The 21,210-nt window shown below is 36.5% G+C and overlaps 1 protein-coding gene across 15 annotated transcripts in view; it reads left to right on the forward strand.

Moving 5' to 3' along the window:
- Positions 1–21,210, forward strand: part of LOC126756511 (arginine kinase-like) — a 55,417-nt gene extending 34,207 nt beyond the window's left edge. For 6 of the 15 annotated variants that reach the window (XM_050469613.1, XM_050469623.1, XM_050469622.1 and 3 more), the window contains 6 exons: positions 4,852–5,199; positions 5,501–5,647; positions 5,839–5,992; positions 7,454–7,611; positions 8,814–8,934; positions 14,442–16,014. In XM_050469613.1, the coding sequence (XP_050325570.1) occupies positions 4,852–5,199; positions 5,501–5,647; positions 5,839–5,992; positions 7,454–7,611; positions 8,814–8,934; positions 14,442–15,787 (2,274 nt within the window). In that variant the 3' untranslated portion in view covers positions 15,788–16,014. Of the gene's footprint in view, positions 1–4,851; positions 5,200–5,500; positions 5,648–5,838; positions 5,993–7,453; positions 7,612–8,813; positions 8,935–10,903; positions 11,206–14,441; positions 16,015–18,501; positions 18,574–18,634; positions 19,142–19,743; positions 19,896–19,955; positions 20,068–20,128; positions 20,227–20,281 lie in introns of those variants that run through there. The other 9 variants (XM_050469619.1, XM_050469620.1, XM_050469621.1 and 6 more) reach the window with 9 other exon arrangements.

Below are 21,210 nucleotides of genomic sequence, written 5' to 3' on the forward strand. Positions count from 1 at the left end.
GACTACACTCCTTGTTAGTTTAGCATTACTAATTAAATAGCTATGAATCTTTTCTATACTTAATTTGCACAAATATAGTTCTTCTCTTCTTCCTTGTGTGAGTATCTTCGTCTTTCATCTATGATGTTAGAGGTAAAGAGGTGGCCAAGATTAAGTGAGGATTGTAGTTTGAATTTGTGTAAATTATTCATTTAGAACGTAGAGTTGCAGTAAATTTATAAAGATTTTGGAAAAGCAACCTTTTGAAATCCTATTCTGAACGTAACCTTTTGTGTAATTGCGGTATTTATTTTCATGCCTTTATTGATCTCTTATTCATAGTGAGAGTCTAGATGAGACCACGATTGTTGTTTATGGTGCTGATTTTGGGCGTATAGATTCTTTCATATTACTTGATAAAAAGTATAATCAACACTTGAAAAGGAGGTTTGAAATTTTAGAAACGACTGGACATGCTTTGCACATATTATACGAGTTTAAAGTAGTGCTTGGTTTATCTATATTTACAATAATTTTTGAATTCGTAAAGTTGTAAAAGAATAAGATGCTTACGTAATTCGTTAGAGTGCTAGGCAACTAGGAGCAAACCTCGTCATCCACATTTTGGAAAATCATTTGAGTCATTTGAGTTGGAAAAAATCATAAGAGGTCGTATGAGCTTCTTGTGTTTAGTGAGTTTCATCGTATTTCTTAGTTTAGGGACTTGGAACTAGGGGTTAACTAGACTTACAGATTTTTTCCGAAAAGAGTAAGGACTGAGTCGATTTAAAGAAATTTATTAAAACAATCGATACAATTCTTTAAAACTTTCAAATTAGGCTCCTTCGGCATCGATGCAACGCTGCCAGCGCAATTACCAAGCATTGAAGGCGTCACGGAAGGCATTCTCCGAAATAGTCTTGAGAGCCGAGGTGTAAGCTGCTTGGACCCCCTATATCGTCTCAAAATGCTTGCCTTTCATTGACCTTTTCAGGCAAGGAAACAAAAAAAGTCCGGGGTGCCACATCTGAGCTGTAGGGCGGCTGCGGAAGCGTTGGGATGCGGCCCTAGGTTAGGTAGCTGTTCACAAGAAAGGCGGTGTGAGCCGGGGCGTTGTCGTGACCCGATTGACCCTTCGTTTGAATCTCTTGAGGACTTCCACATAAGACTTGGCGTTGACGGTTTGTCTAGGTGGAGCAAATTCATGGTGAACAATGCCTTTGATGTCAAAAAAGACAATGAGCATCGTTTTCACTTTGAATCTGCTCATGCTTCCGGTCTTCATCAGCGACCTCTTCCGGCCATCCAAAAAGGTCCGGTGCCACCGAAACACACCATTTCTTGCTAAAACAACATCTGGGTAAGCCTGCTTGATCATATCAAACGCTTCTGTCGCAGTACCTCTACTCTAACGAACGCTCCATTTTCGGCTTGCACCACTCACAGAAACACATCGCGGAATGGTTTGTCTTGACTCTCCAGGTGCTCGTTCGTTAGCTAGGAACGCCCTCTACCGAATCCTGTCGGTGCGCGCACGCTCCGAAATACAGTTGCGGTGGATAGAAATCAGTCCTATTACATCTGAACAAACCCTGCAATACTTAGTAGCAGCAGAAATCAGCCCGATAGCAAAACTGCTGAGATATTAGTCTTTGGTCGGATAAAAGATTCGGTTCGGTACAGGTTATGTAGAACCGACAGCCATCAGATCTTGCTACCCTTTGCCACTATCTGTTGTGGAAAACAGCCGCTTTAGCAGACTTGTGGCGGCTACAGGACGTTCCCTGAAAATAGACATGATTGAAAAGGTCCCAGTGTGATCTGCCGTTAGAGAATTCGTTACAAATGTTACTCTTAGATAATAGGGCTCTGAATGTTAAGATATCATGTAATGAATATGTGGTATTTTAAATTTTGTTTGAGTTTCTTTTTAGTCTCTGCTCTGTAGTTTGCTAACACTATGTTATTGGACAACTTCAGCCATTAATGTTATTTTTGTTCTTGTAGCGGCAGAAATCTGAATTCTGTCAAGTTGGGACAGTCCTTGGCTCGATAAAAATCCGGATCCGTTCCGGTTACGTAGACTCGACTCTCGTAGGAACGGCTTAGGTCAATAATTGTTTGGCACGACGGAGCAAGTTTGTAAGAAATACTTTTTTAAACTAATGAAAGGAAATTTTCTAGGGTCAGCAAATTTTCTTCAAAGTAAGAGAATACATAAATAAAGGAATTCAAAAACTTTAACTGATAAGTGTTTGGTAACACAATTATTACCGAATCGATCACAAGTTGTAAAATGACATTATTTGCCGAAAAGCTAAAAATAGGCCAGCGAATATATCACTTAAGTGACCTCTAGACACTTTTATTTTAGAAGCAAGTGAAAATTAATCGTTTTTAGTTTACATAAAAAAGTCAGAATTATATACTAATATACAGTACCAGTACTCAGCACTTATGAACTGTGTATCCCAAAAATTATGGCGATCTATTATCAAAAAGCTATCCTAAAAATATGAGAAAAATTTATATAATATTTTCACAAAACGATGGTCGGTAATTTAAAAAAGATTACTTGTCTCTACAATCTATATTTTTTCTCAATTCTTACAGCAGAAATATTCATATTGATATATATTATCTGCCTGGCACTTCCTTCCCATGAGAATATCGTGACGAAAGGCAAACAAACATGCAAATGTCAAAATATTTGTAGCTATTTTTGCATTCGTCGTTTCCGGAGTGCGATTTGGCATGTCAGCAAATATGTCGGTAGTGCTGCCTTATTGCATTTACCGTTACAACATGCAGTTGCCTCCGTCATTGACACTTCCGTTGCAGCTGTTTCTCGTAACATGTGTTGCATTGCGCCAATTTATCAAAAGTGTTCGATCTTCCACCAGTTGAGGAAGTTGTAAATTAGCTCATCGCTTTACATCTACACGAACACAGGTTGATTACCAATGGTTGCTGCATTTATGGCGTACAATTTCCTTTTGGTGTTTGATTTATTTTGTTGATATTGGAATAAATGGGTTTAAAAAACACTATTTGAATTAAATGCATTATTTCTCATTGTTATTTTCTGTCTGTAATGTGATGTATAATGGTGGAAAGGAAAGGCGGGCATTTTTAAACTTCGAGCATTATAATATTACAAGCGCGGTTATCTGTTGGTAATACATCTAAATGGCTTTTTATTTGCAGTAAATTAGTTCGATTTTTTAAAATGAAAATATACAGTTTAATGTAGTAATGGTAATATTTTATAGAAATAAAGACGAAGTGTTACATGTATAATGATATCTTAGGACTGATAAAGAAAAGAAAGGGATTAAAGGTTAATACTGGCGTATTTAAAGCTTATTCTGACCTTTGAGTTCCAAAGTTTCATAGTAATAATAATCCAACGATTACCTTCTTCCTGATCTAATTACACTATTGGCAATCCTGATACATACGGCCGAACCAGAAAAATCAAGAAAGTTTCGAGAGCTAAATCTGCTTACCTAAACAACTAAAATATTTTAAAAGCTGATAAAAGATGATCCATTTCGAGGCTCCCTACTTCTTTTTTTTAGAAAAAACATAGAAACTTAGAATCTTATGATAATGTTTATTATCATTCGAAAGAACATCCTTTAACATTTATTTTTGGAGAAGATTATCTTTCATCGAAGTGTTCTCTCAATAAATCCATTGACTGCTGCGATGTGTGGGAAGTGGGCCGTCTTATTGAAACCAAATGGCGCCGAGATCACGATCATCAATTTCAAGCATCTACATAGTAGTCGGCTATTATGGCGTGGTAACAGTCGTCATTGACGGTTACGTTCTTGCCGGCATCATTTTTGAAGAAATATATCGGCCTACAAACCATACCATTTTTCTGGATGAAATGACAGCTTTTGAATCTCTTCAGATTGCTTTTGGCCCCAAATGCGCCAATTTTGTTTGTTTAAACACCCATTGAAACAGAAATGGGCCTCATCGCTGATCGGAATTTGTCTCGAAATCATCGGATCTTCTTGGAACTTTTCGAGAGCCCATAGAGAGAAGTGATGCCGCTTGGGAAGGTTGAGCGGTTTCAGTTCTAGAACAAGCAGTATTTTGTTCGCTTTCAATTTAAGATCTCAACGTAAAATGCGCCAAGTCCTTCCATACGTCAATCCGAGTTACTGCGAACTGCACCGAATCGACTCTCCACGGTCTTCGTGTACACTCTTAGCTACGGCTTCTATATTTTCTTCACTGCGTGCTGGACATGGTCTATTCGGTTGAATATGATCCAATAGTGATTGCTGGGTCTAAAGATGGGTGATGGTGTAGCGAATAGTACGCTCAGTAGGTCGATTAGTTTGACCATAAAATCAGTGGAGATCATTTCATTATAACTCATTTGTGCTTTGTTACTGTAGATATTGGTCGTTCTCATTAGTCATACTGTCAGCGACATGGTTTTGCAATGCTTGGTCGAAATCGGTTCGAGATGTAGGGATTTACTATTATTTTCTTCTGTAGATTTGTGATTGATTAAAGTTCTTCTTCATTAAGTGCTAAGGTTTCTTAAATTTGTTTAAAAATTTAAGTTAACATCAGATACACCTTTAGATTAGTTGTAGTTCCTTCAAAATCAAATTTTTCGTGCTCAAACACAAAAAAATCCTTTTTCTTATTTAGCACCGTAGTTAGTTGTTATTGTTTTATTTCTTCTATTCGTCAACAAAAAGTAGCGCAAAAGCTGTACCGTATTTCGTAGAGTTTTAATTATTTTCCAAAAAAAAAGAAACAAAATTTGTAGCATATGTACTAGGAGTGTTTGTTAGATTAAAATCCGAAGCCTTTTGTGACCAACGAACATTTTTCACTTAGCAAAAGGACGAGCATGAAAACGAAAACGAAGCAGCAACCGACAGTGAAAATGAAACTAATAACGGTTACGAATCGGATAATGAACCCGCAGTCGATACCGCATCCGAGCACGAAGCCGAGTCTGAAGCCGACGAAAACGACGACGAGGTACAAGTAGTTACAGAACCACAAACAGCCGATAAGTTGGATGAGAATCACAATGAAGCGAAATATGATAACGGTGATGGCGCCAGTTCGCCGACCTCATCGCTGGCCATTGAAGGCTTCGTGACTGGCGCGTCGGAGGATAATAGAGTTCAGTCGCAATCCGCTGCTTATGTACACGAAGTATTAACGCTAAGCATACAAGTTAATTGCTGTGAAGTCTTTATTCATTATCCGTTATAATTTAATTATTTTCTTTTATTTTTTTGTTTCTCTTCAGTTTGAAAGTAGTTGAGTGTTGTTGTTTTGTGCAAAAAAAGGTGTTGTGCTATTTAATTAATAAATTTAATTGTTAATAAACTATTTTGTTAATTTGATTTTTTGGGTTTTCTTCGGTAGTCTTGGTTGTTTTTATGTGTGCGAGTTTTTATGTGTGTTTTGTTGTTGTAATAAATTTTAATCCAACTTCTGTGCTTACTTACTAAAACCGGTGTTACAACACAAGCAGTCAGATATACGTGAAGCCATCGAGGCCGGTGACATGGAACAATTGGCGCAGATTGTGCTCAATGGTGATGGTAAGAAGCTGGTGAATATGCACTCACACAATCCGGACATACAGGCGTTCCTTAGTAATGTGCCCAACTATATGGTGAGTGTAGAGGATTTTTGATTCTAAAATTTTTTTTTATATTTATCTAAAAAATTAAAAAAAAAATGAAATGAAAAAATTATATTTTTTTTTCTAAGAATTATTAGTATTATTAGTATTATTTTATATTTTTGTATTTAAAAAACTTTTATTTAATAATTTCTAAAATTTTATTTGTTTTTCCGCATTAGAGTAAAATTCGCCGTGTGCATGAAGCGGCTCGCGAAGGTAGCCTGTTGGCCTTGCAACAAGCTTTGGATCGTCGAAAGTTTGCCATTGCTAAGGATGATATATCACCTAATGGTGCAACACCATTGCATGTGGCCGTACTTTTCGGTAATACAGGTGAGTCACTCTATACGTATGGACTGGTTTTGAAGAAAACTTCGCTAGACTTTAAACTTTTTTTTGCAATGCATTAATAATAATAATTTAACATATTTGTTTATTAAAAATACTTAACTACAAAAGGAAAGAAAACAACCAATTTATTTCTTACTTAGATTAAAAAAATGTTATTTACAATATTTTATCTTTTTCTTTTCTATGCCATTCGCATGAAGATATTTTATAATAGGGCTAGTAGAATTGGTTAATAGGTTAGGTTAGGTTAGATGACTGATCGATAATCGAACGCGGACTGTTATACTAATATATTGGCAAAACGCTTAGTAGCCAATAAAAAATTGCAAAGACGCTAAATTTTAACTCCCGCCAGTCTGAAGGTATGCGTGCCCAAGTATTTAAGTCTTGAGCTCCCAAACGTGCGACAATCAAGAAAGAAGTTTTGAGTTTTTTCTAACTCATCGTCTTCCAAACACTTTCTGCAAACGGCGTCTGGTAAGGTTTCCAACCTTACAGCATGATCGAAAAAAAGGCAATGGCCTGTTAAAAGGCCCACAACCAAGGAGAGGTCAACCTTACTGAGGGCAAAGAGATCACTTAATCTTCTGCGATCAATCTTGGGCCCAAAGGCTTTTGCGACTGCACAATTACCGATTGTGGCACAGCGCTGGCCAATTCCGTGAACCTCTGCTATCCAGTAGTAGAATATAAGGGGATACGGGAGCACCGACCTTCATCAGCTTTGCAATTACCTGCGATTCCGGTAAGGCACTCCGCGACTAACCCTGAACGCACTGTAAATGATTTCAAAGCTAGTATCGCCGCTCTGCTATCTGAGTGAATTGGTCACTTCTCTAAAGGAGGCCGTATTCCGGAGCAGCAAATCTACTGCAACCTTGATGGCTACAACCGCAGCTTGCAAGACACTGCAATAGTCAGGAAGTCTGAAACTGGAGTTGAAAGAGCGTTCCCGACAGCAAACCTCTTCACCAACCTTCCCCACCAAGCTTAGGCTGTTTTCTTTGGTAGTTTTATTATGTTAGGTTTTGTTTAAAGTGTTAAAATGTGTGATAAAGGTCGCACTGGTCTTTTAGAGCCCATTTCCTTAGTATATACCTACAACATCATTGCATTCCGTGCTAAAAACAAATTCTATTGATTTGAATCTTTTTAAAAATGCTACTCTCATTTTAAATTATGTAGTATACACATGTGTGCTTATTATCGACATTCTTCCAAATGGATCCTACTTACTTACTTACATATACATACATATATAGTATATACTATGAAGGTATTACGCTGCATACAGACAATTATTGATTTTAACTAAAAAATGACCCAAATATAACTTTTCTAACTCACGCACTCCCAACCGTATGCAGTTTTTCATATATAGAAACATATTTAATTTATCTAATTAATGGCTTTTAATTTTTCACTTGTTATCTTCTCACACAGATATTGTGCGGTATTTGGCGGCACGCTTTCCAGAAACCACCACAATCACCGACAATGATGGACGTACAGCACTACATTATGCCGCCACAATTAATGATAATGGACACTTTTACAATGTACTCACACAGCTCGGTGCCAACAGCAAAGCTTTGGATAAGGTTAGTGGCGAATTTTTTAATTTATTGTGCTGAAAAGCTAATGTTACTGTTCGTATGATGAACGATATTCGAGAAAACCGGAAGAGAGGGTTTCAAAAATTTACTGAAATAATTTGTATGCATTCAGCTATCTAATCAAAGTGCTTATTTAATTGAGTTTTTAAATTCATATGCATACTTGTGTAATCCTGAATTGTTACTCATGCGCCATGGCTTCAGCTTTAAGTTGACTTCACATTTAAAATAAAGAAGTATAGATCGAGCAAATGCATAAAGGCTGAGGTAAGATAATAAATGAAGAGATCATGATTTAAGCAATTTATTGATTGATTTCTAAATTTTGAATAAGACCACTAGGGCATAGCTGCCATAAAAACTTTCCGATCAAACTCAAGGTTCTTATATAGAAAAATTTTTTGTTTGACAAAATATCTTCACGAAAATTTGCATAGATTGTTACCTAAGGCAGTGCTATAACATCCGAAAAAAAGGTTCAGATCAAACCACTATAGCCTATAGCTGTCATACAAACTGATTGATCAAACTCAAAGTTCTTGTATAGAAAGCTTTTTGTTTGACAAAATATCTTCACGAAAATTGGTACGGATTGTTACTCAAGGCAGCACTACAACCTCCGAAAAAATTGTTGAGATCAGACCACTTTAGCATATAGCTGCCTTAGAAACTGCCCGATCAAACTCAAGTTATTGTATAGAAAGCTTTTTATTTGACTGCTTGTTATCGAAAATTGACATAGATGGTTATTCAAAGCAGTGGTACAACCTCGGAAAAAATTGTTCAGATCGGACTACTATATCATTAGCTGCCGCACAAACTGGTCGATCAAAATCAAGCAATAGATATTTGTTTACCTTCTTATGCTTATGAAATGTAGCTGTGAACGGTATTATAGTTTAATTTGCCTTTCAAAAATGCTCTATTCTGCTTTTATTTAACCAATTTATCAATTTTTATAGTATTCTCGGGAACAGCTATTTATTAATTCAATTTATATCTTGCCAATATAGGTACAACACGTCGTATGAGTAACAATCAGCAGTAATTACCAATTTAAAAGTATTATTTAGCATACAAAAATCAGCATCATGAAAATCAATAGTCTATTAATAGCGTTTAAATCTGTTAATAACTGTACATATGAAACTACCCTCTATTATCTTCCACCGTCCATAAACATGCAGCTTGGGCACACGCCAGAGTTCTATCAAAATAAAGACGAAGCCAAAGATATACTCAACTATAAACAGTTATTGAGCAATTTTGGCGCTGAAGAGCTGGAAGATGAACTGCTTAATGATCAAGGTAAGGCGCCGTTTCTTTATCTTCAATACATTAAATAAAAAATAAATAAAAATCATGCATTGCTGTTGTAGCTACACTAAGGCTATAGAAACAAAAGTAGCAGCGTGAGCTTTGCTTAGCCGCTACCTAGCGCCCTTATGCCTTTTTATTCTAATTTTTATTTATTTTAAATGTGTGTCTTTGTTCATGAAATTGCGCACTTGTGTAAATATATTTTTCTTTCTTATTAGACTTTCCATTTCAACGAGGCGAAAAGTAGTTCTCGAACACCTCATCTTGATTTGCTTTACATTCCTTTTAACACGCTTGACATGTGGGTTTTTCCAATAGTTTCACACACACATTCACAAATACATCCGCCTTCATCACTTAACCACGCTGCTGTCGTTTCTAGTATAACAGCTTATAATTTGTTCTAGCAGTCGATTTGTGGGCTTTACGGTAGACTTCATTAGCTCATTTTAAATTAATAATTTTATTTGTTTTGCGGTTGCAACGGTTACTTTCGCTTGCGGCCTCATTTTCTGTATTAGCCTTTGACGTTGTGTAGGGCATTGTAGGCAGCGATTGCTGCCGACTGAATCGCTAGCACAAGTTTATACATAAAGACGGATACTTTTGTTTGTATGTGTGCAAATTTTTGCCCTGTAGGAAATTATATTAACTTTTCCGAGATATTTTTGTAAGGATTATACTTTGTTTTCCAACTTTCTGTAGTAAAATTGAGACGATAATGCTTTAAATGGCGGTTTTATAATTTTTGAAAAATTACTTAGCATTCTCAGGAGTACGGAAACGAATTCTGGACAAGTCATATTGGGTAGACGAAAAAGTCTTTTCGCATTTCTAATCAAACTTCAACTAATTTTTTTTTTATTTGTAATGAACTTGAATGAACCAATATGTACCATTTTTTTCGACCACTTTTTGCCATTTTTCTGCTAGAGATAATATTCTGCTAGTAATTTTCACAGGCTTCTCTTGAAGCCAACTTTACTCCATTAAGTGAGTTCTTCATTGACCGAAACGAATTGTAGTCCGATTGTGAAAGGTCAGGGCTATATGGTGGATGAAGCAAAACTTCACAGCCAAGCTCTCCCAGCTTTTGCCAAGTCATGAAAGATGTGTGTGCTTTAGCGTTGCAGAATCAATCGTTCGACCAGGCTGGAGCACCTCATAGTGTATGATTTCTTTCCAATCCCACTTAACACTCGAGCCGTCCATCCTGGCTTTGCGACCATTTGTTGAGCTACACCATTGATATGCTAAACGAACTGATACAGCATCGTGTCCATAAACTTCACAAATTTCAGTGGGAGCTTCCATGGCATTCCCCTTTTTTATACAAAAATTTCAAAATATGGCGAACTTTTTCATTATTTTCATTCATTTGTGAACAGCTGTAACTTTTTTTCAACTTCCCCGAATTTAATTTTTTTTGGTTAAAAGAAGCCTCACCTTTGAAACAATATATACAAGTGATTGGTACCACTGGAGATATACTACTGCAATAACATCTATTGACAAAATATGAAAGACTTTTTCGACTACCCAATAGAATTTGTAGATAGGGGTTAAGTGAATTATCAATTTGTTTTAACAAACTAAAACGTTTGACGTTGCCTGACTTTTCTTGAATCGCTTGAATTTCGTTAGAAAATTTTAAATTATGATGTGTATAAAAAAGTTTTATTTAGTAAGCATACTAAATCATTAGAAATACCATTGTAAATAATAGTAGAATAATTAAAAATGATTTTAAAATATATATTGAATGTCATGGGGCCTCCTGTGCGGTTCACTATTAAAACCGTAATCCCTAGCGGCCATACATTAGAGCCAAAGACCCAACCATTTATTTAAATATATATAATCATATATGTAACTGTGTAGTCACTTTAGCCGTGTGCTTACCTATACATATGTAGTACATATGTACATAGTATATGTACCATATTTGTATGGGAGAGTCGTGTGCTTTCGCCGCTGCCAGTCATTGATTTACTGTTGTGGTCAACACACGTCTGCCTGCGGTTTTTCTGGGTCACAATTGATTGCGTTGACCGCCTTTATTCGTGCCTAGTGTTTACCCTGTTTATTGTGTAATTAGTGTAAAAGTGGCGCCCGTTAACGCAAAAGTTTACTCTTTTCTATTAATTACTGGTTAGTTTTCGATTAAAAAGCTTGTCATAAAATCTTCAAAAATGTCGCGCGCAATCGGCGATCGTGAGTTTTTCAACAGTCTCATCAATAATATTGACGACATTTTTGGTATGTTTGCATAAATTATAATTACTGTCATAAAAAGTTAACTAAAAGTTTATAAAAAGTATAATAATTATAAATGTAAGTTTAAAAGAGTACTTTAAAATTAGTTAGGTGGGTTATGTGAGTTTGTTTTTAGATATTCTTCTTTTAAATTGTATGTAAACTTTTTAAACGGTTTTTATTGATTAACTCAAAAGTACTAACTCAATTATTTACGAATATTTGAACAGACTTCATTTTGCTGTGTTGTTGAGTGCTCCAAACTAGTAAAATATTAATTCAATATTTGGTGCCATGTGCCTTGCAAGGCTCGTTCATAGTAAGTGAAGTCTGAGAATATAGAGCAAATTAACAGCAGTGCACTAACTTTTTGGAAAATGTATAATGTACACTAATTAAGTGCAGTTTTGTTTATATGAACTGTATATTTGGGTGTCCTGGATATGGTGAAAAACTCATTTCAGCGATATTTTGAGTGAGTTTACTTAATTGAGTTGATCACTCTTTACCCTCATTATATAATATTTTATAGCCGAGAGTGATATCAGAGCTTTGTATAGCTCGCTTGGCTAAAAATCTGCAACATATAGTATATTTAGCCTATAACTAACTAATATTCTAATGTTTATTAAAAACAAAAACATTTCATATAATATACATATAATATTGTTCAAGGTAATGATCATCTGAAGCTTTAACTTGTTCTCAGATTTCTGGCAATTTTGGGTTTTATCTGGCCTTTTAACTAACCTTTTCCAATTTGAACCGTATTCCAGTGAGTATGTTCTGTATCGGCCGGAAAAAATGGTAGACATGGAGTAATCTCTGAGCCAAGTGGTAGTTTTATTTGCCATTTTCTAAATAAAGGGTGACCAATTTCGAGATTCTTTACTTAAAAAAAAAAAAAACACTGAAACTTCAAATTTAATGGGGATTGCTTATTTTCGTTTGGAAAAAACATTTATTTGTTGAAGATTATCTCTTTCAAATGTTGTCCGCGGCTAGGTCTCAGTTTGTCCATCCGTTGAGTCTGGTAACTGGAGAATGACACGCCTGAATCGAAGTGAGATTGTTCGCATAGACTTTAGAATTTGCATATTCCCACAGGAAAAAGTCTAACGGTGTGATATCACACGATTTTGGTGGCCAATCGACTGACCTAAAGCTTGAAATTAGCTGCTCACCGAATGTTCTCTCAATAAATCCATTGATTGATGCGATGTGTGGGAAGCGGCATCGTATTGTTAACCCAAATGTCGCCGAGATCACAAGCTCAAATTTCACCCATCAAATAGGTCGGTTAGCATGGCGCAATAGCGGTCGCCATTGACGGTTACATTTTTACCGGCATAATTTTTTAAGAAATATGAACCGATGATTCCTTTGGCTCACAAATACAATAAAGCGTTATTTTTTCTGGATGAAATGGCAGCATTTGGATCTCTTCAGGTTGCTTTTCGTCCGAAATGTAGCGCTTTTGCTTGTTTACATATCCATTGAGCCAGAAATGAGCCTCATCGCTGAACAAAATTTGTCTTGAAAACGTCGGATCTTCTTGGAACTTTTCAAATGCCCATAGAGCGAAGCAGTGGCTCTTGGGAATGTCGAGTGGTTTCAGTTTTTGCACAAGCTGTATTTTGTATGATTTCAATTCCAGAATTCGACGTAAAATGTGCCAAGCCGTTCCACTCGTCATTCCGAGTTGCTGTGAACGGCACCAAATCGAGTCTCCTCGGTCTCCGTGTATACTGTCAGCTACGGCTGCTATATTTTCTTCATTGCGTGCTGGAGGAGGTCTATTTGATCGAATATTATCCAGTAATGAATGAAGATTGGTGATGGTGCTCAGCAGCCCGATTTTGTTGACCATGCGTTGAGGGAAGTGCAAAAACTACCTTTATTTTGATCGCCCCTTAATTTTTTACCAGCCTTGCAATATAAGGTCAAACTATATCAATATGGAAAATTGTTCATTCGTGTCTAGTCACGAATTCTGAGTTTTTTGTGTTTAAGTGCCGAAATCGTTGCTTGAGTGACTCTCAAGGTTACTCTTTGCCGTTCTTGTATTTGTCAACCATCTGAATTGATTCAAACTTTTTTGTCCCCACAGGACGTTTTTCGAAGCTAAAACCCCATTTTTATTCTCTCTAGGAATGGAAATTTCGAACATGGATATGTAGCATGTATACGAAATGGTTTATAAGCTTATGCCAACAATATTAAACGACATTCAGACCATATCGTGCGGACTAAACTTGAATGCAAGCAATTCAGAGCTGGTACTGTTAACTAAGAAACATTGAATTCCAGAGGATATGACTCCATTAGTAAATGATACGGATCTAACAATAGGAGAGGAAGCTTATTATAGATCTTGTAGATATTTAATAGAAAGACATGTTAGAGATATAGCTAAGTCGCGGTGAAACCGATCTCTAACTTGCTCAACAAGCTGGCAAATGGGACTTAAATGGAACATGGGCCATACATGCCGTCTATTAAAATTCAAAAGGAATGACATAAAAAATCTTCTAAGAGTGCTAAAAGCTCATTGTTTGATTGACAGACTTGCCAGCAGCGTGTTCCCAGGCAATGACTATTGTATAAGCAGCCAAGATATAGAAGAAGAAGAGACTATAGAATATCTTCTATGGGAATGCAAAACTTTATATACGAAAAGAGTCGCAAATATCGGTCGAGGTTTACTTGTATCGATGAATTTCATCAGCACAGCGTAGTTAGAGAATTTCTGTGTCGGTGGTTTCACAATAGGTGTTCTAAAGTCCCAGGTGTGTCGTCAGACATTCATTCTACGTAGCTTAGTATTGGCCAATTTTGACAATTTCTTTGATGATTTTATTTAAACTTAAAACCAATTAGTTTTCGTTAATGAGAACCAATTTGATAATTAGGAACTCACTTCAACTTAGCTCATCATAACATATATGATTTTATTTCATCTTAATTAAAAAAAACTTCGTCTGCACTTTTTCAATTTATGTTTGCTTCCGTAAGTATTGCTCTTTCGTTTCGCCTAAATGTTGCTTATTTTGCTTAAATGATGACAAAAAATCGCAAAGAATAACCGCTCATAAATTTTACTTTCTCCCTCATCGGCGCAACAACACATGTACCCTTTCACTTTGTTTCTATCTCTCTCTCTCCCCTCAACTCTTTTCAACAACTGCATACATTCATCGCACATCCAACAAACCACAAAACTAAACAACCTGCACCAGTACCAGATGATCTGCACAGTTCGAGGCGACAACTGCAAGATGTCGATATTAATCGGACGCTCGATCGTTGCTTCAGTGTAATCGAAGAGTCGAGCAAAGCGTTGAGTGGTTCGGCAGCCTCGGCGCTGGCGCATCGTAAACCATTGACTGCCTCAACGCTACAAGTGTCGGTCATAAGCTATTTGAGTCGCTTTCTAAAACGTAGCGTCTTCGAGAAGATACGCTTGCGACAAACCCGACTCGATCACAATCTCTTCGATGTTATTTGGCCTTCAATGCGTAAGACTTCAAAAGTGCGTTTGCTAGAAGAGGACATCAGTTGTGGCATCATAGCGCCGGATTTCGATGTTTACGTGGTCTTTCAGGAGTTTCTCGTGCCACTCATCAAAGATATGCATTGTATGAGTGTGAATGAGGATTTCAAGCCACATCCGCGTATTGCCTTCTTTCCCATGGAGAATGCTGTGCGACTCAATACGGCCGCCTTTATCTTCGATGACGAATCAAATCTTATACAACGTTGCACCGTAGAGTGTTCACGAAACTTGGAAGATTTCGAGTTGCCCGTTAATTTGACAATAGGACAAGTAGAACAAGCCGAACGCATGATCATGGGTAAAATATTCACTAATCATTTTGTTGAGGCTATCGGCGAAACTGAGTCCGGCAGCTATTATACATTGACGGAGATACTGGAGGAGGACTCCGAAATATATGCAACGCTGCAGAAATTGGGTCTATTGATACCACTGCTGGATATGAAAGATACAGTGCAAGGTGCCGAGTCGTTGGCCTTCAATGGCAGCCTCTGGCCTTATGGACGTGGTGTATACATTAACTCGGCGAATAATTTGGCGCTTTGGCTAAACTGTCAGGAGCATTTGCGCGTGATCTCTACATCGAGCGACGCGAATGCCGCCAATATGGGTGTGGCATATACGCGTGTTGGACGCGTTATCTCGTTTCTCGAACGTGAGCTGCACTTTAAGGAGAGCTATTTTTTGGGTTATCTGCAAGCGCGTCCAGCCTACTTGGGCACGGGCTTAAAATTTACAACGACAATTAATCTGCCAAATCTGATGAAAGAAGTGGACAATTTACGTCACCTGTGCTCGGTGCGTGGCCTGAATCTAATCACGTGCGCGACCTCTAAATCGGATGTACAGTTAGTCAATATGCAGAGCTTGGGTGTAATTGAGTATGTGCTCTTTCAGGACTACTGCACAGCGGTGACCAATATTGTGTCGCTGGAGAAGGACATGTCACTGACGAACTCGAAGCACATCGCCTCGATGTTGGTGAAAATATTTCGCCGCAAAAAGAACAGCCTAGTGGAGCGTAACTAGTGCGTTAGTAGTGGCGTGTGAGAAGTAGGAGAAGAAGGAGTGGAGTTTAAGTAATTAAATCAAAATAAATAAAATATCAAAACTAAAATATGTCATCATAAGTCATTAAGATATGCCAAATATGAAAATTTACACCAAAGCATTACAAAGTCTACAACATATTACCACATTCTACAAAACATAAAGATATCATTTTCTCTCGTCTTTGCTAATCACCCTCGATAAAACTGTAAATATAATTGCAAGCGTACTAAATTTGAATGCTTTCGATTGCGGCGCATCCCTAATACTCGTACATACTTCTGAGACTTTGTGGGTTCTGAACACTTGCAATACAACAAACTCGGGTTCGTACATTTTCTTTTTAACTCATAACACATTTATTAGTCTTCACTCGTGTGTCCTGTGTCTTTGTTGTAATTTTTGGTTTTTGTTGCAAAAATTATGTTTAGTCGAAATGTCTAAATACATTTTTCTTTCAGTTGCCATTTACTATTTTTTTTCAATTGCTTAAGAGTTCTTTCACAGTTGTTGAAAGTTTGCTTCGAATTCCAGTCTTTAGTTTTCGACTTTATATTTTTTTATTTATAGTATTATGCTTGCCTTGACTTGGTTGCCTCATAAGATTTTATCGTGCTTTATATGTTGTTTCATCTGTTCTGTTGCTTCTTAGCTCTGTTAGTTTGCACGATTTTGCTGATCGTTATTCAGTTAAAGATTGATTATTTTACAATAAAATTTGAAACTTGTACCATTTAATTTGACTTTTTTACGTATTACAACAGTCATTTCATCACTTAGAACAAATCGGATCGAAAATAAATCTACGTTCGGCTTGTTGATCCTTAACCTTGAATATATCCCACCCCAGAGTTCTCCAAAAAAAATTAATTAAAAGTCACTTCGTACCCTGGGATTAAGCTAGATTCTACATACTCGAAACACCGTTGAAAATTCCACTTTTAGCCGGTGTTAGCTTCATCTAGATATTTTTAATTACAACAGAAGTTTTTGTTTTAATTTTGTGAAAGGTTCTCGTGTATGCTTAGTTAATAACTAGTTCAAATAATATTCATACCATCGCCCTATAGCTCAATGTTCCAGACTAATGAATGATATAATATTACATATTTAGTTCCCGAAAATTTTGTACTTTGAGATTCACTGTAACAGTAGTTCTTCTATTAACTTTAAGTAATAATGCTAAGGACACTAGAGAAGACCTGGTTTGAACCCAATTTGCGAGTACTTTTTCCACTAAATCAAGTCGTATCTCATGAATAGCACGTTCACTAGTGACTTCTAAAGCTTGAATAGAGTATTTTTTATAGCTAAAGACCAATGACTTCAAATTACTCCTCGAGAACTAGTTTAATGGTGTTAAATCACAACTTCTTAGAGGCCATTCAATAACAGAAATTCTTGAAATAATCCGATCTTCAAACTTTTTTTAAAACTATTCGGTTGTTGCAGGTGCTATGTGGCACGTAGTTGGAACCAGATGTTGTTAAGATCAATTTCTTACAATTACGGCAATAAAAAGTTGGTTAACATCGATCTTTATCGCTCTTGACGGTAACGGATGATTCCACCTGTTCAAAAACCAAACTGTCATTTTTGGTGAATATGATGGTTGTTCTTGAATAATTTGTGGATTTTCTTCAAGACACTCAGAAATCAATTCATCCCTATTGGAAACACGGTCCTTGAAGTAGAACAACTTAAACTAAATTCTAAACTATGTAAACTGGTTTCCCGATAACAGCAACAAAATCAGTTCGTTAGAACGCAGGGTCAAAAATCTCACTCTAAGCCGAATTGGGAAAAAAGTTTTAGAGACCCAACTTGGTTAGGATTGAAGATGATCACACTAAGACTGCTGAATAAAGTCTAATAATTTTTGAGAAATATAAGTATTAAGTTATTTTATTTATGGTTTTCAAAAATTTTAAGATCAAAGGTATTTCAAAAATGATCTGTAAAATGCTAGACATTCGAGAAGGAAGTATTTGATATATTCTATCTCATCCTCTTTCTAATTGCAATCGGTGTCCTGTCAATCTTACCGCATCAATGCCGTTCGGGAAGTTTGCAGTTAAAACTCCTATAACTATTGCAAGAGAAACTTTGCTTAGGAGCTCACCAGATCTTTTACAGTATACCTAGGAGCAGCAGTACCTTGTGATTGTACAGTTGCTGGTATCTGACCAGCGATTGCCGAGCTCGCCATAGGCACAAGCATTTAGTAGAGAATCGCAAGAAGCCAATGGAAATCCTACCCGTTCCCATCCTGCAGATAGTGAGACAAAAGTATTTGGCCTAGCAAGTGCATCATCCTGAGCCAATACACAACTGGGCTTTGACAAATTTAATTTACAGATACTAAGAACTAGCTCAAGAAAAGTTGCTCAGATTCAGGAGAAGTTAATAGGAGATGTTTTTGACTTGAATTTCGAAAGAAAATTAATTGCACTAAATTCTTTCTAATGCAATTCATGATAATAATCACTGACAGATAATTTAAAATTTCCACGATTCTGGGTAGCAGATTCCACCCCATTGCACATATAGTATTTCTTCCAAAAAAGTTTCGGCAATTTTCAACTAATTCGCTTTTTTTTAATAGAACTTCAACTTACATAAATAAATATTGTAAACAAAATATAATTTTAGTGCTAAACAACACATTTAGTGCAACTTTCATTCGATTTCAGGTCAAGCTGAAAATGCGAGTAGTCAAATGAACCCCATTTTCAAAACGGAGCAAGGCAAATATTTGGCGAACAGTAAGTTGGTATAATGATAAGCTCATTTGGTAATATTCAAACTTTTGCTTACACTTTTCAGATCTGGCAGATCCGCTCATTAAAGCTCTCACGGAAATCGCCAACAAACGACCCGAGGACCCCGTTGCATTTCTCGCTAATTACCTGCAAAATTATCTACACCAGCGCGATCCGACAGAGACGAGTAATAGTGGCAAGACAAATTCCACCGCGACAATAACGTCGCACACGGGCATGGTACGTCGCACTGGCACCGGTTTGCGCAGTGCCAACAATATAAATGGCGATGCGGATCGCATTGACGAAGATCACATTTCGAATGCAGATGAGGACGAGGAAACGCAAGCAAATGTTGATGATCGCGATGAGCATGGACAAAGTATGCTCCATTTCGCATGTGCACGTTCGCATCGACGCGGTGCGCTAATGCATCTAATTGAGGAATCGAATGTCGATATAACATATCGCGATGAATTGTATCGCACGGCGCGTGATGTATCGCTGCAGGCAAATCAACCAGCGAATGCGAAAGATATCGATCGTTATGTGTTATCGTTGGCTGTGATTGGTGAGTGTGAACGGATGTGTTGTTGGTGGAAGGAAAAGATATTGTTCATGAGAATCAGAAGAGGATAAGCGGAGAAAGGAAAGCTTAAATAGAAATAAATAAAAATAGAGTAAAGACTTAGGTAAAAATTAGGGTGAATCATAAATTTGGAAAGCCATTAGAGAGGAGAATGAGAGTGAATGCATAGTCGGAGAAAACAACATGAAAGACCTTACACCGAAGCTATAACAGTCTTCAAACAAAGAATGTATTCGGAGAATGTGAAAAATTTAGTTTTCAAAGGTTAAAAAACTAATAGAGAAAATTATCGGGTGAAATTGCATATTTTAATCAAAAAGTTTTCGATTAATTAACGTTTTCACAGGCGATGTTAAACAATTCGAAATATTTTGGAAATAGGCAGAGATAGAGCTTAGTAATAGACAGGTAAATAATGAAAATAAAAATAGTAGCTCGAACCTTCCTCAAAAGAACGGATATTAGAATATATTATAACAGAAAATTGAAAAGACGATGAAAAAGTAAAGGAGAAACTGCGAGAGTAAACCAGAATATTGCAATATTTCCAACGAAGAATTATCAATAATTTACTGTCATTGCAGGCGATGTTAAGCCATTCGAAATACTCGCTGTGGAAGGCTATGACCACATCGTCGACATTAGCGATGACAACGAATTGAGTATAGTGGATATAGCTGTCGAGCGTGGGCATGAGGAGCTTGCAAACTTTCTACGTAATCTGCGCACATTAGAGGTAAGTAAATGTTGATTAAATGTGCTCTATTTAAGCTATCTTTCGTAAAACATGCGACAGGAGCTGCGCGAAGAATTGCATCAAATGATAAGAGACGGTAATGTCGGACGTGCGAAGGAAATCGTGGCAGAACCGAATGGCAAATGGCTCTTAAAAGCCAAAAACTATTATGGTAACTCACAATTTCAATTCATAAGACTTCAACAGGTAAAAACCTTATATTTTCACAACAGGACGCACAGCTTTGCACATTGCAGTTTTGAAAGAGAACGAGGAATTGGTCGAACATTTTGTAAATATCTATCCTGACGCACTGAAAATCGGTGATAATGTAAGTAGTACTATTTGTAATAAAACTGGTGGTTGTATGACAACCTTATTTTTAGCTGGAGCGCACTGTCTTGCACTATGCTATGGGCACGAACGCCATCGAAAGCTTAAGTCGCATACTCATACAAAAAGGTGCCAAGCGTACAACCAAAGATCTGAAAGGACGTCAGCCAAGTTATTATTTTATGAATAAAGCCGATATTTTGCGTTTGCAAGAGGAAGAGGAGGAGAACCGTTAAAGAATCATAGTGCTTATCAGTATAATAGGCAGAGTTGCATTTTTTGATACCAAGGTGGCTTATTGAAATTCTAAATAAAGAAAGGGAAGCCCGTACTTTAAGCTTGCAAGAGTTAGGAGTGGGAATCCATAAACATTAAAATGACAGGGTTGCATTTTTTGATACCAAAGTGGCTTATTGAAATTCTAAATAGTCTAAATATTTAGTTAGTTGGTGTGAAGCCTAAATTTTTTAAGTAAAACGTTAAATAAAGCTTTCTATATTACAAAGAAAAGAATGCGAAAGCTTTTCTGCGCAGATTTGAAAGTTAAATTATCATAAAATACTTAGTATAGTAAGCAGTATCTCTTATAAAAGCAATATTTTAAAAATATTTTCGATATTTAATGAGATATTAAAATCAAAAAGTTTTTTAGAAATTTAAGGAACAGAAAATTTGTGTCAAATTATAAATGGAAAGTTAATAAAAAATTTGTTTTGCAAAATATCGTAATATTTAAGAGAAAAGCAAAAATCGGCTCTGTTTTTGAATAAAACTTTCTAGATAAGTATATATTTGGGTTAAGTTTTATCTATGACACTGACATACATACACTTAGCACAAAAATTACTTTGTTTATTGAGCGGGTTTACCGATATTCTATAGACGATAAATTGTAGTTTAGTTGTAAAGTAGTTGGAAATATATAAACCATATTTGCTAGTAAAAAGCATAAATAAATAAATAAAAAACTCATTTTGAGCAA

The sequence above is a fragment of the Bactrocera neohumeralis genome, chromosome 4, assembly GCF_024586455.1.
Source record: "Bactrocera neohumeralis isolate Rockhampton chromosome 4, APGP_CSIRO_Bneo_wtdbg2-racon-allhic-juicebox.fasta_v2, whole genome shotgun sequence".
NCBI lineage: Eukaryota > Metazoa > Arthropoda > Insecta > Diptera > Tephritidae > Bactrocera > Bactrocera neohumeralis.